We start from the raw sequence: 21869 nt of genomic DNA on the forward strand, positions 1-21869 counted from the left end.
GGCCAAAAGAGCTGGTAGTGCATTCAAGAACTGCTACAAAGGGCAAATACAGAGAAAGGATAAAGAAGGAATCCCATGGTCCCAGATGCAAAATCTTCTGAAATTTTGATAGTTGCCAGTAGTGAGTCCCTGGGAACCTTCCATTTGCTGATGCCTGGGACTCATTTCATCTTAGACATTCAAAATCAAATAGCTCTGATTTTACTCCCACCTCCATGAATAAACACCCCAATTCAAATTGAACCATAATATGCTTCCATATTGACTAGCTCACTTCATAACTGCTGCACTTGCTTTGCTGTCTCTCACACAAGCTTCCATCACAACATTCAATCTGACACGATTTCTGTTACAGATTAGGATGTCAATCTAAAGGGAGCAATTAAGGCCTATTCTCAGAATGGAAGATCCAGAAGGGCCCACAGGCCATTGGAATTCCCACTCCTACACTTTTATAAACATCTGAGAGGCAATTAGATGTCAGCTCAGCTCCCCAGAGGTGCTAGGACAAGTGGAAAACTTCATTCTACCACTAATTTCCCCAACTGACAGAAGAAGATTATTCTAATTACAAAATGATTTTTTTTCTTTTAAAATTGCTAACATATTCCTCAGCAATCACACACTTACCTGATGCTATGACTGTGCCAGCCCAGAGTGTATTCTCTATACTTAAGCTCTCATTGATGGGAGGGTCACTGTCTTCCTGATAAAGATCAAGAAGAACATTTATTTGTCAAGCTCACAGAATTGCTACATACCCCTCCCATACAATAGCAAAATCTATAACAGAAAGCATAATGAAATCAAAAGAAAAGACTTTAAACTTGTGATTATCCTTCTCTACTCTTTGTTTTTGTCTATAAAAATATCTGTAATTGTGGTCACAAAATTAAATACCACTAACATTTATTTAAGTCCTTTTTTGCTAGGTGCTAGACATGGTTTTAGATGCTAGAGATACAAAAATGAAACAAAATCTCTGTTCTCAAAGTGTTTATGCTACTGGTGGTGGAGGTAGGGGCTAAATAAGGACACAGATAAGAAAATATAAAGTAATTTGAGGAGGGAGGAGAAAAGGACTCAATTGGGACAACAATTTTGTTTAGAAGTGGACCTCTGAGAGATCCTGGGTTCAAATCTAGCCTCAGACACTTCCTAGCTCTGTGGTCCTGGGCAAGTCACTTAACCCCCATTGCCTAGCCCTTACTACTCTTCTGCCTTAGAATCAATACCCAGTATTGATTCTAAGATGGAAGGTAAGGGATTAAAAAAAAAGAAGTTGACCTCCAAGGAATCATATATGTAGGATACTGTCTTCAAGAAGGCTGGAGATTTTAAGAGAAGTATAAGGGCTTCCATTCCAAATATGTGACACAGCCTTAGCTTAGAGATGGGAGATGCAGTATAAAATTTGGGGAACAACTATTAAAATACTGTGGCTAGAATGAAAAGTACAAGAAATACAAAACAAATCTGGAAGAATAGCTTGCAACCAGATTGTAGTGGGCTTTATATATTGGTCTGAGGCATTTATATTTAGCTTGAAAGCAAGAAAAAATCAGAGAAGATTTCTGAGAAGGGGAATAATATAGTCTGACCCGTGTCTAGAAATTTATTTTGGCAACTACATGGAGAATAAAATAGAAAGAGAAGAGACTAGAGACAGGAAGTCCAATTAGAAAGCTACTGCAATAAGATGCCTGAGTTTGGAAAACAATGTTTGGAAGAGTTTTTTGGCATTATTATGCCAAATTAGCAAGACTTGTCAATTGACTTGGCCTAGAGAGTTAAGATGACTTACAGATTTGGTCATTGTTGTCATAAGAATGATAACTTAATCCAAAGGAGCAGATGAGGCAACCAAGGAAGTATGGAGGCAGTCTTGAGCTGTGGGCACACACTCAGCAGGGAGAAGATGATGATGCAACAAAAGTAATTCAGACAGGGATGAGGAAAATTCAAAGCCGTGCCACAGGAGCCAGAGTAGTGTAGGGAGAAGGGATGGCTGACAATATCCAAAGCAGCAGAAAGCTCAAGGAGTCTGATGACTGAATATGGCACTTGATTTAGCAGTTAAGAATTATCATCATCATAATTGCTAGCATTTATATAGCATTTAAAGGTTTGCAAAGTGCTTTACTAATACCTTATTTTATTCTCCCAACAACCATGGGCAGTAAGTGCTATTATTATCCCCATTTTGCAGGTGAGGAAACTGATGTGACTAGCAGTTAAGTCACTTACCCAGTAATGTATGAGGTCACATATGAACTCAGGTCTTCCTGATTCCAGGTCGAATACTCTATTTATTATGTCACTTAAGCTACCTAATAACTGGTAACCTTCAAGAAAGCAGTATCTATAGAACAATGGGGGTGAAAGTTAGCTTACAGAGGGACAGAAATGAGTGGGAGTTGAGGAAGTGAAGGCAACAAGTGTAGCTGATTTCTTCCTAGGAGTTTGACTGTATCAAAGAGAAGAGATACAGGATGATTGCTAGAGGGAAGTACAGCAGAGACAAATTAACATTTTTTTAAGAATGAGGGAGAACTAGAAATGTTTGTACCCTGTGCCAAAGGAGCTGGTACATAAGAGAATGAAAGACAATAATTGAAAGGGCAAGTTCTCAGTTGTGATGGGAGGGGGAAGGGCACAAGTAAACAGGTTAGCCTAAGCAATGAGAAAGCCACTTTCTTCCTCTGAAGCCTGCTGTAAGCTTCTCCATGTCTCCAATACCATAAGCTCCCTGTGTTAGCCCCATCTTCTCTTCCTTTGATCCAGTCTTTGACTCCTGCTTTAGCAAGAAAAGAAAGTTCTCAGATTTACATTAGCAGAAATATAAGTATCTAGGGGAAAAGAGGAATGAGTTATATAGCAATGCTCATCACTAACAGTAGAGGGAAAAAACTATGATCACAAAGAACGGAGTTTTCAAGTCTGATCTCACACATTAGATGATACTCTAGTGGCTTATCTTGTATTTTATAAAACTGATTATATAAATCATACAGCTGTTCTCTCCTGGTTCTCTTTTTAAACTACCTGACCAGAAATAAAAAAACACAATTTTTATAATTAAAGGAAAATGAAAAAATTAAAAACAAAAAATAAAATAGTAAGTTAAAAAGACTTAGAAAGTTAAAAAAAATAAACTACCTGACCATTCCTTTTCATACTCCTTTGAGGACCAAAGAAACTAGACTCCAAGCAGAGGAAGGTCCATGAACACCATCTTGTCCTGATCCCTTCATTTTATAGGGAATTGAGGCTCAAAAAGGGGGGGGGGGGAGAAATAGCATGCAAACAGCAAGTAGCCTAAGTAGGATTCCAATCCACATGCCTCTGACACCAAATCTAATGCTCTCTCCCACTGTACCACCAAATATTATGAAAACCATTTCTTATCATTTAAGATGTATGCCCCATCTGCTTCAGAAAAATCCCAAGTAAAGTGGAGTGTCAGAAGATATTTAAGGATAAAAGAAATCAAGTAAAGGAAGCAGCAAAAGAGGTGGATGCCCCTAGCCCTAGGAGACAAAAAAAAAAAATCACACTTCAGCAATGCATCTGCTTTTAAATTTTCTGGCAGAAGTTGAAAAGGGAAGCGCAAGTTACAGAAGTTTCATTCTGACAACAGAAAGAAAATTCATTTGTAGACACAGAATTTAATCCTGGGCAAGGAAATCAAGCAGGAATTTATTGGGTGGGTCTTTATATAAAAGACACAAAATGACAGTGATGATGACAATATTCTAGGATTATCATTCAACTGAGAAGAAACAGAGGCCAGGAAAAGTGACTTGCTCAGGATAACAAACGAGTAAAGAAGAGTCTATGCTTCAACTGAGGTTTTCTATTTCCAAAATGAGAGTTCTTTTACTATCATTCTACTTCAACCATAGTTTTTATAGGAAGTATTAGACTCTTCTATCTATTTTCTATAAAGGCAAAAGATGTAACACTTGGTCCTAAAAGCCTTATGCAAATTAGTGTGGAAGATGAGAATCAAGGGGCCTGAGTTCTAAGTTCTGCCTCCACCATTAATAGATGCAGGATCTTGGACAAGACATTTTCAATCTTTTTCCTCTGTAGAATGAAGGGGTTAGATTAGATGATCTTTAAAATCCCTTATAGAGCTAAAAAGAAGTTCTTGGATTCAAAGAGCTAACGTAATATAGGGACTTAGCATAAGAATCTACATGAATGACTAGCTAACATGATTACATAGATTGACTTTCTCAAATCCTATAGGTCTCAAATGAGCTACAGATACAAAACACTAATTTTATTAAGTCAAGTCAACAAGCAGTTAAGTGCTATGTGTCAGGTACTATGTGACTTGGTTAAGTGAAAAGTCACTTATCTTCTTGGTTGTCTAAAACTAAATTATAAAAAAAGGTGCCAACCAAAATGGATAGAAGTGTCCTCATCAAGGAGTTCCCTATAGCAATGAAACCATGGGTCCAGTCTCTATTCCCTATCTCTTTTCACACGCCCCCATTCTTGCATACACTCAAAGATAATACCCTTATCAATATAAAAGTACATTTGTAACAATTTTGAGGTTTTTAACATATTTTTTTTAAACTTACCCTTGTAAAAGTCCCCACAAAGTTATGGATGTCGATATTTGGCTCTTCTGCATAGACATATGATCGAATTTGAAGAAGATCCTTTGAAATAGAGAATAAAACCCTTAAAAGTTACTTTATTAGCAAAAACTAAGTTCATTAGCTATTTGTTCAAAGAATGTTTTATTTTATTCAAGAATTAATTTGCTTTGTGAACAAATATTCATATCAACATGTTAGGGAAATCTAAATTGATTTTTTAAAAAAAGAATCTTGCCTTTACTTAGTAAGACCAGCTTTCTAAAAATTTCTTTTTTTAAAAAACCCTTACTTTCTGTCTTAGTATCACTTCTAAGAAAGAAGAGCTGCAAGGTCTAGGCAGGGTTAACTGACTTGCCCAAGGTTACACTGCTAGTGTTTGAGACCAAATTTGAAACCAGGATCTCCCATCTCCAGGACTGCCTCTCTATTCACTGAGCCTGCTATATGGTAACCTTTCAAACACTTGAAAACAGCTACCATATTCCCTCTACCATCCTAGCTTGGTCCCTGCTCTCCAAAAGGCCTGTATTTAACCTGGCACTGATAACTTTGATATAAAGTTATTTTTACAGCATTCCACTGTACATGCCAAAGAGGTTTCCCCTTTCACTTCACCTTGTTCTCCTACTCATTCTTTTTTTCCTCTCTATGTCCTTTTCTGTATTAGGTTCTGCCAGTGTCAGTGCTGAAGACTTAGAAATATTACCAGTGCCTAATGCAAATAATTCAGATAGGTGGAGTTTTCCCTGTTTTAAAAGGTCTCTTTCACTTCCTTTAGTAGCTTGTTCAAATGTTTAAACACTCTTATCACCAGGCAGCCTCTTTACATCACAACTAGGTGGTCTCTAAAATCTCAAAGTACACCTCAGAGGCTCTCTCTGTAAGACAGATGGGGATGATTTATGGGAAAATTGGAGGATGTTTCTTTATACATATATATAGATATATACACATATACATAAGTGTGTGTATATATGCATATATATAAGCACTTTGCTTCCTTACAATACACTAGATAAATAGGAAACTGCTTTGCAAAGACTGGAGGTAAAAGATTATACTCTTGTTCCTGTTCCCCTCCCACTCACTTCCAGCCCTAACACCTGCCAAAAAATTCTTTGCAACTCTGTGCCCTACGAAACATGGGCATCATTGTTTCTTCCCTAGAAATAACATGTTCTTTTAGTTAAGCCTAAAATATTTCATTTTTAAAAGTTATAAAAATGATACTATTTAGTTCTTAAAGCTTTCATAGATCAATAATAATAAACCAAACAAATGAAAGCATTAAAGACAATGGTACTGGTAGTACATAGGCTTGCCAAATCCTAAAAAAGTATAATATAAAGGATTAAGATACTGAATAGGAGAGAACACACTGTTCAATATAGTCTTTCTGAAGAGGAGCTTCCTGATTCACTGCAAACTATTCTATGATCTATTACCATAGGATCCTGGGGAGGTAAAAGGGGAGAAAGAGAGGAGGGGAGGGAAGGGAAAAGGAGAAAGAGAGGAAAAGGTAATTAGATAAGAGAGGATAGGGAAAGGTAAAAGAGAATGGAGGGAAGGGGAGAAGGGAAAGAGATAAAAGGGAGAGGGGAGGGAATGGGAGATTAGCTAAGAGATAGAAGGAAAAGAGAGGGGGGAAGAGGGAAGACAGAAGGGAAGGGAGAAAAGGGTATGAGGAGGAAAAGGGAGAAGGAAAAAAGGGAAGAAAGAGGAAGGAAGAGAGAAAGGACTAAAGAGGAGGAGGGAAGAGGGAGGAAAGGAAAAAGAAGGAATGAAGTAGAGGATGAAAGGGTAGAGGAAGGGAAGAGTAGAAGAAAGGAAAAAGAAGAGAATGATGGGGAAAGAAAAAAGGAAAGAGTAATGGGGAGACAGGAGAAAAGAGAAAATAAAAATGAGAAAGTCAGAAAGGTGGAGGACAATAAAGGTTACAAAGGAATAAAAGGAGGAATGAAGGAAATACTCACTGCAGCGGTGGGCAGTCTTTGCGTGCAAGCCACAGGCAAGCGTAGTTTCCAGTCTGTCTCCCCATCTAACTGATCCGTCCTCAAGAAGCAAGACCCTGTGAAATGTCCACATATTTCATATTCTTTTTCAACTTAAGAATCACTTAATCAAACCTGCTAGTTATCATCAGGAATACCTCTAAGCAGCTTTGAAAATAAATCTTCAAGTTCTAGTTGCCTTCAAAATGGAACCATTCAAAGATCACTGCATCACATCCCACTCTCTTTCCAATCAGCTGCTTCCTCTCCATCACTAGATTTTAAGAGTAGGAAGACTTGCTACCACAGTAGGGAGGCCAGACAATCAGAGGCACTTTTGCCACTAATAATTTGTGGTGCAACAGAGTATGTTGTAGTTTCTGCTACCATAGTCAAACAGAAGTCACCATGAAGCACTGATCTATCACAACTGACAAGATTATATGACAGAGAAAGTTAAGGATAAATTCCCTAGAAAACAGAAACCTCCTTCCACAGTCATACATTGAATATTTCATAGTATATTCCACAGGCAGCCTTGTGCAGTGAATATCGAGCTTTAAAAAGATCTGGGTTCAAAATCCATCTCAGAAAGTTATAAGCTATATGACTCTGGGGAAGTCATTGAACCCTTCTGGGTTTCAATCTCTTATCTATAAAATGAGGATAATGAGAACATCTACCCCACAAGGTTATAAAGATAACATGAACTGTCATTTGTACATGTCTAATATGGAAATGTTCTGCATGTATAATGAAAGGTATCATATTGCCTGCCTTCTCAATGAGTGGGGGGTGGGAGAGAACTTGGGACTCAAATTTTAAAAATTAATACCACAAAAAGATATACTGTTTATAAGGCTTCTAAAACTTGAAAGCATTATATAAACATGAACCATTATTATTCTACGAAAAGAGAAATGGAGAGGAAAGGGACTAGAATTGTAACTTCATTAGTAAAGGGAACTCCCTATACCACTGCAAACTCTAGAATTCCCTGGAAGTTATAGTCTTCTAAAGCTGCTAGGGCACTGACAAATTAAGTGACTAGCCCAGAGTCACAGGACTAATAAGTATCAAAAGCAGAACTTGAGTTCAGGTGTCCCTCGCTAGGAAGTTGCCTCTCATCCATTATCTCATGTTGTTTCTCTATTATTAGTATTACCCAGATTGATAAATGGTTATATGAAGACTGGACTTGTTGTGTGTTTACACATACACACGCACAGACAAAATAACCTAAAATCTTTGTTATTTTCACTTCAAACTGAACTGAGACTTCTGGGATGCATTGTATGTATACGCATTCTAGGTATGTGCATACACGTATAGAAGATGTATAGATATACAGACATATAACATGTAAAATTATTTGCATTTGCAAAAACATTTTGAAGAAAAATAATTATAAGAATATCAGTGATGAGCTCCTAAACTGCTTTCTAAAGAAAAGAACTTGTGTGCTCTTAAAGACATCACAGAGTAATGGAAAGGAAAATGAAGAAGTCAAGAGAGACCTTTGTGCCTCTCACTAGTTGTATGACTGAGCACAAGTTAAGATTCCTCTGGGTTTCATTTCCCTCAGCTATAAGATGAGAATTATTACATTATAGATCTAGAAACAGAAAGGCTCTCAGAGGCAATCTAGTTCAACTCTTTTCTTATATTATATATATAATGAAGAAACCAAGGCTCCAAAAGTTAAGTGGCTTGCCCAAAGCCACAATGGCAATAAACAGCAGAGGTAGGATTAGAAACTAGCTCCTTCAACTTTTAAGGCAAGTATTTTTACACCATAGTACATAATAATAATACCTATAGGAACAACCAGAAAAGACAACTGAGATTAAGCATGATCCTGTGTTTAAAAGTCCTTGCAAACTTAAAATACTATTAGGAATTATTATTATTGTTCTCCTTTTTCTCATATGCTACAGATGTCCTAGTACCGGTCACTATCTTAAAATTATTCTTTTTGTTTAATGTTCAGCAGACCATTGTATAGGAGGATAAAATGATTGCTTTTGGTAACTGAATAAAAATTGGGTGTCTTAATGCCTATTCACTTGAGTACCTTCCCTCTGTTGATTATTTCCTATTTATCTTTTAAATATTTTTTTGTACATAGCCTGTTTGCATGTTGTCACTCCCCATTAGATTGTAAATTTCTGGAGGGCAGGGACTGCCTTTTGTCTCTTTGTATCCTCAGAACTTAACACAGTGCCCTACACATAGTAAACACTTAATAAATATCTATTGACTATTACTACTATTAATATTACTACTACTACTACAAAATGACAATAAGCACATTACTATTTTACTATTACTAAGCACATTAGGTTTTTACAAAGAATTTGCCTCACAACAACTCTTTGAAGTAGACAATGAAAATGTTAGCATTCTCATTTTACAGATGAGTAAACTGAGGTTCACAAAGGTGAAATGATTTGCCCAAAGTCATACAGCTAGTAAGTGACAGAGGCAAGACTTGAACCTAGTTCCTCCCACTCTAAGAACAGGATTCTTTCCATTATACCATCCTCTCTCTCTCTCTCTCTCTCCCCACCCCCATTTATATCTACATATGTATATCAATAACACACACATGTGTGTGAATATATATACACAAACACACTCTATTTATTCATTCTAGTTTCCCCTCCCCCCCAAAAAAAACAATGTCTGTATTAAAGCCAAAGTCACAAAAAGCCAGTTCTAATTGGTGACCCACTAATCCCTGCCCCCTTCCTATTCATTTTTTTTCTTCTAAAATATAGAAGGGAGAAATCTAAACCACCTACAGCAGGCCACAAGAACCTCAAAGGAAAATAAATTCTGGCTTTCAGAGGTTAAAAGGTCTAGAATCATGCCTGACTACCAGTCACAGGAAAAATGGCACCATTTACCCAGAGCCGCCTAAAAATAAAAACGCAGGGAGGTTTCAAAGCCTGCTGGCAGAGAGACCAGTGAATTGTGGCAACCACACTGAGAAAGGGTTACAACTGCAGCTAACGCCAGCTGAGTCGTTCAGTGGAGCAAACTCGGGCTATCACAATAAACAAACAGATGGGCCCAGGAGAGGTAGAGCCCCTGTCATTCATGACAAGCTTATGAAAAAGGCAGGCTTTTACTCTTGCTTCTTTAATGCCAGATATCATCCATTGCAAACACATCTTGAAGGAATTTTCCAGGAGAAGAGAGACAACTGCTGTTTAAAGCCTCTATGTTAGAAACACTTCCTCCTTTACCAGCTCCTGAAGCTAACTTAACTCAGCCAAGAAGAGAGTGATAACAGGCAGTATTTATTTAACTCTCCATGGAACGTGAGCCACTGTGTGACTTTGCCAGCTGTGACTCTCCGTGGGTCCAGGCAGTTATATCTTTTTAATTATCAAAACCTACCATCACATAAATCGCCCCCACAAAGAAAAGGATGGGGGGAGGGGAAGACTAGCCCATCAAAAAGATGTTTTTGATTCATCTCTGTGACTCTAAAATTATATCTACTTCTGTTACATTTTCAAATTATTGTTTTGCCAAATAACCACTGAAAGGTTAATGGTTATTTCCAAAATTGATCCCAGATGTTTACCATTTTTTTCTGATGTCCTCAGGAAGATCATGTCAGCAGGGACCCGTTGGTTCTACATTATGAAAAGAAAGAGTGTTATTGTGTACACATGTGCAAGCTCTATCCACTACCACCCTCCTCCCACTGCCACCCCTGCCCCGACAAAAAATTTTTTGAAGGCCCACAGCCCCTTTTTAAGTTTGCTTCTTTGTCAAACAGAGATTTAGGGATTTATTTTGTATTAAATCTGAAAAATCTTGCAAGTTGCTGCTATTGTACTAATCCACCATAGAAATCCAATCACAGGAAGGGACTTTCTAGACTTCCAGAGAATCCAACCATTACCTCCAGTGATTCCCATCAAAGGATCACCAGCTTAGAGCTTAAGACTACTATTGGCTTTCTTCCAAAGAGTTCCCTATTGGCAATGCTACAAATACTCTCCCTATAGTTTCATTCTGTTTCTACTAATTTCTTGCTTGATTTTTTTTGGAAGTAGAGAATATAAATAACAGGAAAAAAGAGAAGTATCGAGGACTAATGAAAGTCATCTTCTGAAGGAATGGAAGGCTAAAATGGTAATACAGTATAATTATAAACAGAAGCAGCTTAAAGGGAGGGGGATGTGCACTTCTGTCTAAAACATCTCACTCTTCCCTGAAATCACATTTGTATCATCTACTTTAATCCTTTTGAAAAGGGCATGACCATTTTCTTCAGAAAGGAGTTAAAGCACAATCCTTCTCTGATTAAATATTATTCTGTTGACTTCTTTCCACCTCTCCCACCACCCCCCACATATCTTAGACCCCACACACTAATAAATGCATGGCAAAGAAATTAAGGCAATAACAAAGATTTTATAACTTATTCAAGGACACTGTAGTTCATCTTAATGCTGTTCCTCTAAGGGAGCAAAGTTTTTAAAGATCTAGGGTTTTTAAAATATGTTTCTAACACATTTTTTTATGTCATGCTCCATTCAACATGATGGTATGCCTACAAAAACAATTCAAAAATGTATTATTTAAAGATGGAGGGCTACTAATACTAGCTAAGAAAATTTGAGCATATAAACTACACATAAGATCACAGATCTAGTGCTGGAAGGGACCTCAGAAATAATCTAATCTAACCTCTTCACTTTACGATGAGTAAATACGGGTCCCAGAATCTTAAGTGACTTGTCCAAGGTCACCTAAGTGGTAAGCATCAGTGGAAAGGTTTGAATCCAGGTCCTTTGAATCCAGAGTCAGTGTTCATTGTTCTGTATAAGGCTATTTACCTATTTAAATAACAGGATCTTGTAACCCTATTATGTGAATGAAAATACTAGACTGAAAAAAAAATGGAAATCAAAATTTCAGATTCATCACCATGATGTCAAAGAATGATATCTGGCTAGCGAGTAGGCACAGACTGCAGAATTCCCCACCTTGCTCCCCAACCTCGTAATAGAATGAGATAAAATGTATCCAGGAAAAGGAATTAGATTTAATCCTAAAGAACAAATGCACAATTAATTTGTCAGTCTACAAATTACATGCTCATATTAACAGAGAGAAAAATTGGTGCATGCCAACATTGACAGAAGAATGTATATAGCCACATGTTTATATTAACCTTTTCAACAAGGATAAGGTCTCCCACTTGGATGCCAGAACTCTTCACCTTCACCGTGCCTGTGGAAAAGAAACAGTCCCCATCAGGTCCAAGCCAAATCATTCCAAAAATTAAATCCAATTCAGCAAATACTGAGTGAATGTCTACTGCCCAGTGCTCCTAAAACTCAGATACACATGTGGCCCTCACACAAATCAATTAAAGAAAGCAGTGTGGTACAGGGGGGTAAAGACCATGTAGATTTCTTTCTCAATAAAAATAGTGCTTTTCTGAAGCTCTGAAATGAATTGACTTCCATCTGCTTTCCTGCAAAAATGTTATCCACTAAATAAGTTTTTCTCAAATACTGATGCCTCATTATTCTGGTATAGACTTCCCAGAGGATTCCACTCCTCTTCAGAAGAACCTCTAGTGGAATAGTTTTCTACTCTTGGCTTTCCTAACTACTTGTGTGATAATGGACAAGTAATCTATCTGCACCAAATTGCAATTTCTGTCTCTTTATGTAAGGATTGAATTAACTGATCTCTATCCAACAGCACTTACACTATCATAAGGTACCTTCCAGTTCTGACATTCTATCACTATAACAAGTAAGGCAAGATTTTAATCTACATCCAACTTCCATGGGAGAGTTGTATGAAAGAATGGGCAAAGAGATGAAAAAGGAATTATGAACATGATTTGGTGGGCTTTTGAATTATTTTTTTTAAACTTCTACCTTTTGTCTTAGAATCAATACGATATATTAGTTCTAAGGCAGAAGAGCACTAAAGGCTAGGCAATGGAGGTTAAATGACTTGCCCAGGGTCACACAGCTGGGAAGCGTCTGTGGCCAGATTTAAATATAGGATCTCCCATCTCTAGGTTTGGCTCTCAATTCACTGAGCTACCCAGCTGCCCCCAAGGTTTGCCACTTTCTTATCTGGATCATTTTGCAGATGAGGAAACCAAGGCAAAACAAGTTACAATCAGATAGCTATTTGGACAAGTCTCCCAGACTCCAGGCCTAGCATTCCGTCCATTGTACCACCTAGGTGCTGCCATTTACATGGTGACTTGTCCAGGGTCACGCAGCTAGAAGTGTATGAGGCCATATTTGAACCCAGGACCCCCCATCTCTGGGCCTGGCTCTCAATCCACTGAGCCACCCCGCTGCCCCCAGGGCTTTAGAATTATTAAGAAGGCCAGAGATGAAATTTAAGGGGGAGACTTTTAGAGGGCATCAGCAAAAATTAAAGGTGGAGAAGGATGAAGGAGGATTTACTTTAAAGGAGAAAAAAGAGAAAGAATAGGAGACTAAGGGAGGAAGATCTGCAGAAGAAGAGAAAATGAAGAAACCTAAGGGGAAACAGCAGCAGAAAGAAAAGATGAAGACTAAGAATTAACAGAGAAAGCAAAGATTGTTATCAAGGCAAAGTAAGACAAAGTAAATAAAACAAATTGGTAAGATAGGTAAAAGGTTAACAGAAAGTAGGGAAAGAAATTTGGATGTGATTTATAAGGCATTAAGAGGTACTCCAAAAAAAAAAAAAAAACAACAAAGTATAAACCTGGTAAAAAGATGAGAAAAATCACTCTGGAGAGGAAATCATGACCTCTGAGCCCTTTGCCATCCAAATTCTACAGAATAAAAGCTAAACATTGACAATCATATTTCTAATTATGGAGAAAAGGGCAATTTTGCATGAGTCCAAGTCACCTATAAGATTACAGACAAACTCCTTCTTTAGGTACTGAAAGAACCAGTAAATATAATCATCAGATCACTGTCAATAATCTTTGAAAGTGCCACAGGGTTGGAGAAAGCAGGAGTATGCTTAAACCAACTCCAACTTATTATGAAAACTTTTAAAATTTTCCGTTATAAACATTTTCACCTTGGAAATGGGTGAATGCTATAAATAAGGGCTTTGATTTATCACTGTGTTGATTAACTAGACTTTTTAAAAATGATAGAGAGGAACATACACAAGTCATTCTTTAAATAATATTTCTATTGCTATATATAATGTTCTCTTGGTTCTAAAATATAAATAAAGTAGATTAAACTTAAAAGTGTGTCATGTGGGGCAGCTGGGTAGCTCAGTGGAGTGAGAGTCAGGCCTACAGACAGGAGGTCCTAGGTTCAAACCTGGCCTCAGCCACTTCCCAGCTGTGTGACCCTGGGCAAGTCACTTGACCCCCATTGCCCACCCTTACCAATCTTCCACCTATGAGATAATACACCGAAGTACAAGGGTTTAAAAAAAAAAAAGTGTGTCATGTACTTTTTTTTCCCTACAGCACTAGTTGTTACACATTTACTATCACATTCCAGAAAGGCTTTTATCCCAATTTACAAAAAAAAAAAAAAAAAAAAAAAGGAACATATTATTAGAGACTGAAAAAAGTCAATGAACTTGACTCCAATTTCTTGGGAAAATTCTAAAATCATTTTAATAAGTGGATATCTAGTATAGAAGCAAAATATTGAGGGTAATGCAGAGGATTTAGCTAAAGTTTTAAAATAATCATTGCTACAAAACCTCATAGTATGAGGTGATTTTTCGAGCTTTCTAGAAGTATTTTCACAAAAGTACATCAGATCTAGAATTCTTTACTCAAACAAGGAAACTTAGTTGAAGGAAAGTTGTCATTAACAGGTAACCATCCTCCCAACAACTTTTTGATGTAAGTAATAAAAGTACAATTCTAATAGATTTGATCATTAAACATAAAACTGAATAACTTAGTCTATTTGCTTCAACACTAATCAATATTTAGAAAGAGAAGAGGTGGTCATAAAAAGCTAGCATAGCTTTCACAAGGGCAGTTCATGCCAGACTAACCTTATTTCCTTTTTTTGACAGGGTTATCAACTGGGAAAGCTATGGAACATTATAGACATAATTTGCCTTGATTTTCTCAAAAGATTTGATAAAGCTCTCAGGATGAAAGAAAAAATGAGGGGGCAAACAGTTATACAATAATGAAATTAAGTAGATTAGGAAGGTCAGACCCAAAAAGTAGTCAATAGTTCAATGTCAACATAGTATAAGATCTCCAAGGTCTTGCCCCTGAGCCCTTAGTTGGCTTTATGTTAATTAACAATTTTGTGAATAACTTAGATACAAATACTGGCATTCCTAAAATTTGCAGATGACACAAATCTGAGAGGGATAATAGAATAAGGATTCATAAAGACAACACCATTCTTCCAGTCTCAGAGGTTGCAATCTCAAAGTTATCTTCAATGCTTTTCCCTAAATGCATCCCCTAATCAGTCACCAAATCTTACCAATTCTATCTCTAAAAAATTGGTTGCATCTGCCCCTTTTACTATACTTACATTATATGCACCAAAATTTAGCCCATCACCTCTTTTCTAGAGTACATCAATAACCTTGTAATGTGTCTCCTTGTATTTAGCCTCTCTCCTCTCTCTATTACATACTCTATAAAGTTGCCAGATTTATATTCCCAAAACACAGGTCTGACCATGTTCTTCCCCTGCTCAACAACATCCAGTGACTATTACATCTAGTTTAAAATATAATCTCCCCTATATAGCACATAAAATCTTTCCTAATATGGCTCCAGTCTACTTTTCCAGGCTGATTATCATACACCCTACAATTGTCTGTTGGCCATGTAACACAACAAACATCTTTCTTGATATCCATGCTTTTGTATTAGTATTATTCTATGTTCTCCCTCTTAATCTCCAACTCTTAGAACTTTTTTCCCAATTTTCCAAGTTTTTCTACACCTCAGTCCTTTTAACACTTTTAACAGTCATTTTATTTGTAAATGTATAACACTTTGTATACAAGTATGTAACACTCTTGTGTTATTTATCTGAACATATACTCTCCAGTGAAATATAAGCTCTTTGAGGCAAGGACTATCTCCCTTTGGTCTTATATCTCCAAGCACTTAGCCTGGCACACAGTTGGTGCTTAATGAACACTTATTGACAAACTGAATATATTAATTTAATAAAAGTTCTGTTGCCCTAATGACCCTAACGAAAACTGAAATTGACTTTTTCATTGCTAAGTATAAGATATTTCAAAGTTATCTCCATTTGTATTTCTGTAATTATGAGAAAATATGAACCATTTTCCTATGACAATTAACAATCCCAGTATCTTTCTAAAGGAAGACATGGTGATTGTTGAAATGTCCATATATCTCCTTGAGCTAAAGAAGCACAAGCAACTCAGTTTTGGTCAGACTACAAATTAGCATGACTCTTACTTTTAGAGAGGTTTTTTTTCCCCCCATAAAATCACTAAGTACTGTTACCTTAAAATTCAACTAAACTCCCTCTGGAGTGTCAGACTGTAGGAGGAACAGTTCCCTTTATAGGAATCGTTCATGTCAATAAAGAACCTGACATAAAAAGATTTCACAGCCTGAACCTTTAATATAAAGAGATGCTCATTGTGAGAGTATGGGATGGAGTTTTCTTTTAGTAAAACTTCCTGCTACTAATAAAAAAAATCAAATTAATAACATGTGTTAAGTATTGACTAGGTATAGATCACTGTGATAGATAATAGGGGAAAAGCAAAAATAATAAGTCTTGGTTGCCTCCTAGCATTACATACTCAAGAAGTCCCAAAGTGAATCCATAAACTCAAATACTCTCCCATCTTGTCTATTTCTATTACTGGGTAGCACCATCTTCCTAGTCACCCCCAGCTCAAAACCTCTGTCATTCTGATTCCTCTTTATCCCTTACTCTACTCCCTGCACACACACATCCAAATAGCTGCCAAGTATTCTCATTTCCACCTCCACAACATCTCTAGTTCACATCCCACCTACTCATGCTATCACTCCCCCAGTCAAACTGTCAACACATCTCACCTGAAGTAATAAAAAAGTTGCTCACTGCTCTCCCTGCCTCCAGAGTCTCTCTGTGATCTATTCTTCACACAGATAAGAAAATAAACTTCCTAATGCACAAGCTTCAGCATATCATTTCCTACTTTAAAAAAGTTTAGAGGGCTCCCTATTGCTTATAACAGGAGTGCAACAGATAATGTGCTGGGCCTGGAGTTCAAATCTGGCCTTAGTTACTTCCTAACTGTATGATCACTAGCAAGTCATTGTAACCTCTTTTTGCCTCCATTTCTTCAACTACAAGCTGAAGATAATAATAACAACTACTTCCCAGGGTTATTTTGAGAATCAAATAAGATAATAATTGTAAATCACTTAGTGGTGTACACATATTTTGTTGTTGTTGAGTCTTTTTCCAGTTATTCTGGATTCTTCATGACCTCATTTGTGGTTTTCTTGGCAGATGCTGGAGTGGTTTGCCATTTCCTTCTCCAGCTCATTTGACAGAAGAACTGAGGCAAACAAGGTTAAGTAACTTGCCCAGAGTTGCACAGCCAGGAAGTATCTGAGAATAGATGTGAACTCAGGTCTTCATGACTTCAGGCTCAGACACTATCCACTCTGTCACTTCATTCTCCCAATAGGAGGGGCATAATAGGTGCTACATAAATACTTATTCCTTTCTCCTTCCCCCTTCCCCTCTAAGACAAAATACAAACTCCTCATCCTAGCCCTTAACACCCACTATATATGGTTCCAACCTACCTGTCCAAGCTTACTTCACACATTCTTTCCTTCCTCACACAATATCTCTAATCTAAATTTGCTTATTAGTTTTTTCCTAATCTTATCCTGTTTTGTTTTTTTTAACCACTTGCATAGACAGGCACAGGACACAACTCTCATATCCAAAACAATGGCTTCATTCCTAGGTCACCTCCTTCAAGAAAAAGCTTTCCCAACTGAAAGCAATCCACTGAATCTCTCTCCCTTCTGAAATATCCCTAAAATACTTTGGTTGGATTTCTCCTTTATGTCTATCACACTCTACTTTGTACTTGTATACACTGAAGATACCTCCTCCTCCCATACTGACTGTAATTTCCTTGAGCTCAAGAACCTTCTCATTTTTCACCTTCATACACTCAGTACCTAAGATAGTGTCTTTGTCACAGCAGATACTGAATAAATGTTTGTTAAATCACGATTATCACTAATACCTTGCATTTTTAAAGAACTTTAAGGTTTACATGCACTTTACATGTGTCATTATCCTTCTTGTACAGATGAGGAGACTGATGTTCAAAAGTGGCCGGAGCCACAGAGCTGATAAATATGCAAAGAAAGATTCAAACTTAGGACCTTTTGGTTCCAAGTAGAAAGCTCTAGTCATTGAGTTGAATTGAATTTGCTGAATTGAATGATAATTTCAGTCTAATAGGGGAAATGTTCTATTTTGCAACATAATTATGCAGGTGTAACACGTTAAGTGCATGTTAGATTAGAGTTAGTTATAAGCAAAATGCCATGCGAAATTTCTTATTAGTGAAGATCAGGGAAGTCAGCTTGGAGAAAGTTGCATTTGGCTTGGGTTCTAAAGGATGGGTAATATTCAGAGAGTAGGGCAGGATGGTAGTAAAGAATACATTACTTTAGATCATTTATTTCAATCCTCATCTTACAGATGAGGAAACTAATATTCAAGGAACGGGAGGGACTAAAGATATCACTTCCCTCTAGGTCTGACTCAGTTTCCTCTTCCATAAAGTAAAGGAGCTGGCCTACATGACCCCTAAGGTCCTCTCCAGGCCTAGATATATGCTTACTTTGATCACACAAGTTAGAGACAAAGCCAGGGGCAGAATGATGACTTGCTCAATCGACTGTTTCTTCACAACTTCAACAACTTTGTACCCACTATTTGCTCTTCAGTTTCCTCCCCAAGAACAAACATATAAAAAGACTCATCAAAATTTTCATTGATTAGTCTGATTCCCCCAAAATATCCCTCCTGTCAGTTTCTTGAAGTTTCATTACAAGTTTAAATTTAACAATTAACTCAGAATGTTTAATTGCCAGGTCCAGATTCTGCCCCACAGAATGGACTCCTGATTTATTATCCATTCATTTGAACTCTGTCTTGCCCAGCCTGCTCTACCTCAACAAAAACCTCTTTAATCCATTGTGTTTGTTAAGAGGTTTCTGATTGACCTCAGCAGGCAGACATTTCATACAAACACTCCTACTGTACCTGACCATTCATCAGCTAACTGGCCACCAGAAGGGAGAAAGACACAGAGAGGGGGAAGGGGGGGAGGGAGAGAAAAAGGGGTTGAAGTAAGGAGAGAGGAAAGGAGGGGGGGGGGGGCGGGGAGAGACAGGGACAGAGAGACAGCCTTGTAGGGCAGGAAGTAAGTTGAGGATGAAGGAAATTAACACCACTTCAGAGGTTTCTTCATTAGCATCTCCTTCAAGGCAAACTTAGCTCATATGGTTTTCTGTTTTGTTTTGTTTTGTTTTTTAACTCTTTTTTTTTCTTAAAAAGCCAAGCTTTCACACATAATAGAGTTACATGCCTGGTCAGTGATGCTAATAAATTTATATTTCCCCAAATGCTATAATATCTGCTGCCAAAAACAAGCATTGGTGGCTCATTTTGAAAATAAGGGCTACAACTGTGAGATGTTTGTGGTTTGTACAAGGCTCTGGTAACAGAGCTTGGTGTATTTTGGGTACAATGGGGATAGGGAGAAGAGAAGAAGAATCCTGGAAGGAATAATAGCTGAGCAAATGGTGTCAGAGATTAACACAAAAAGGGATGAGATATAAAATGCCACAAGAGCCAACATTCACCTGATTTGCAGGTCAGAGCTCCTTCCACTTACCCTAGCCTGCCTCTCCAATATCCAATATATATATATATATATATAACTTCTAGAACACTCACAGATGAGATGCTTATTTAGTTGGTGGGATGTAGTTTAAAACCTACAAACACTACTATAAACATTATTTTTAAGTTTTCTATAGATCCTCAAAGAAAAAGTAAGCAAAAGCAATGTGGCAAATTCTTTCTTCCTAGTTAGAAATCACAGTTGAGTAAAATGTATAGCCAGATTTAAAAAGTCCACTTGCAATGGTTTTCCATTTTGTGATGATTGTTATCTGCATCAAGTGCACAGTGCATCTGCCTAGTACACCACCAAATTGTGTGGCTTTCCCTGACACACAAAAGAAAAACTAGCAGCCAAATTTTCAAAGTACCTTCTTCATGCCTACTCCTCCTGCCTCCCATAGCCTCTTACAATAGAAACAAATGAATGTGAAATCTCAAAACTAATGTAATAATGCAGAGGCAATATGACATAGTGGTGAGAGCAATGGTTAAGAGTTCTGAGACCTGACTGCTAGTTAAGTAACACTGACCAATTTAACTAAAACTCTCCAGGCCTCTGCTTCATCTTGTACAAAATGGATACAATAACTCTTACACGACGTCATTTATAGTAAGATTGTGACAAAGGGGCTACAATTTGTAAGCCTAAAAGCGTTATCTACATGTAAGCCAACTTTAGTCCTATTTATATTTTTCAATTTTTTATTATAAAGATTTTTTATCTTACTAATTACATGTAATAACAAATTTCTACATAAGTTTTCTGAGGTTATATGATCCAAATTATCTCCCTCTCTCCCTTCCCTACCTCTTTCCCAGAACTGGCAAGCGGTTCGATCTGTAACCCTATTATTTAGAGCTGCATGGATTCTCTGTCCAAGAAAAATATCATTACAACTCTCTTGCAAAGGTCATGCTTTTGAATCATGGAATATTTAAATTCACTAGAAGCTAATGGCTAGCAGAAAATGTCTTTTTTTTCCCTAAAAAGAATTTTTCTTAATGTAGGTAGACTATATAATTAACACTGAATTCCCCTGGTCCAGCAGTTTTAATTTAGGACAACAAAGCATAAAGTGTCTTAAAGAGTTTGCTCTCACACAAGAGCATTAGAAAGAGACTTTCCTGAGGATTTAAGTGGAAAATGTCTTATGGAAGCAATCTATATTATTTATTAAAATAAGCTTTTCTAAAATAAAGTCATTCCATCAATTTTCATGCACCTCTCCTTATTTGTAACAAGGAACAAATGTCTTATTAATATTTGTTTTCCTTTTTTGTGCAAACAGAATCAATGCCTTTTCATAAGCAACTTCTGGTCTTGCATGGGTGATATCTTTAGAATAAGAGTAGTTTGTCTGCTCAGAAGGGAGAGACCAGATGTTTCTCAGGTTGGGATAACTAAAAGGCAATTCTTTCCTCAAAGAGCTGAACACTTGGGAAAAAAATTAAAAATAAATTCTCGGGTCCTGGAATGTGTGGGCATATGTTGTGACCCCAAATACCTTTAGCTATACTTCTAGTTTTCACTATGTGTAAGACACTGATTGTTTTTAGAGATCTACAAAAGCAATCCTTAACATCAGCCCTGGTTAATGTATTACTTTTTAACTCACACTTTAATCTGACTCTGACAGTGATGAATGAAATTCTCCTGTAAATTCTATGGCATGTGAACATTTCCCCAGGTTAGCATTAAATGAGAGACTCAGGCACTATAGACACATCCAAAGTTCATCAAAGGTTAAAAGTTGAAATTTTCCAATTCAAATAGAATCAGTTTCATTTTTCATGGTATAGAACAGCTCAAGATATTCTGAAAACAAAAAAACACAAGTTTCATTTTATATATGCCGCTACTGGCTTTGGGGACTTTTTTGTTGTTATTTTAACAGTGAACTCTTTCAAAAACAACTGATTTACACAAATGTACATGTTTAATATATAGGCAGGCTAATTAAATAAGTCATTGACTAGTGTCCTAGTGACCGGCCCCACACATCTCCCATTTTGCAGAGATACTTAAGCTCCCTAATACTCTCATAGAAAGACTTCTTTGGTGGGGAAAAAAAAAGAGAAAATATGAATATGATTCTATGTGGCAATCTTCAGTTTTAAATCAATTCAAAGATCAAAATAGGAAAAATTAGGAATTAAATGTTAAACTAGGTGCTTTCCAAAATAGCAAACAATCTCTTGAAAGCACCTCAGATGAAAACTTTCAGATCTCTGCCCAAATAATTCATAGAAAAGAATCAGGTTCAAAGTTTGGCAAAAAGTTGTTGAAACATGACTAGTAAAGGGTTAATATGCAAATCATCACAAGGAGCCCTTGA

General features: G+C 37.0%; 1 protein-coding gene across 1 annotated transcript in view; it reads right to left on the bottom strand.

Annotated features, from left to right (window-relative positions):
* Positions 1-21869, bottom strand: part of ATP9A (ATPase phospholipid transporting 9A (putative)) — a 149563-nt gene that overhangs the window by 75836 nt on the left and 51858 nt on the right. The window contains exons 5-9 of the mRNA XM_044663832.1: positions 11805-11863; positions 10203-10254; positions 6590-6684; positions 4596-4676; positions 631-706 (exon numbers count right to left, since the gene is read on the bottom strand). Coding sequence (XP_044519767.1) covers positions 631-706; positions 4596-4676; positions 6590-6684; positions 10203-10254; positions 11805-11863 — 363 coding nt within the window. The remainder of the gene's footprint in view (positions 1-630; positions 707-4595; positions 4677-6589; positions 6685-10202; positions 10255-11804; positions 11864-21869) is intronic.

This window comes from Gracilinanus agilis, chromosome 2 (assembly GCF_016433145.1).
Source record: "Gracilinanus agilis isolate LMUSP501 chromosome 2, AgileGrace, whole genome shotgun sequence".
In the NCBI taxonomy this organism is placed as follows: domain Eukaryota; kingdom Metazoa; phylum Chordata; class Mammalia; order Didelphimorphia; family Didelphidae; genus Gracilinanus; species Gracilinanus agilis.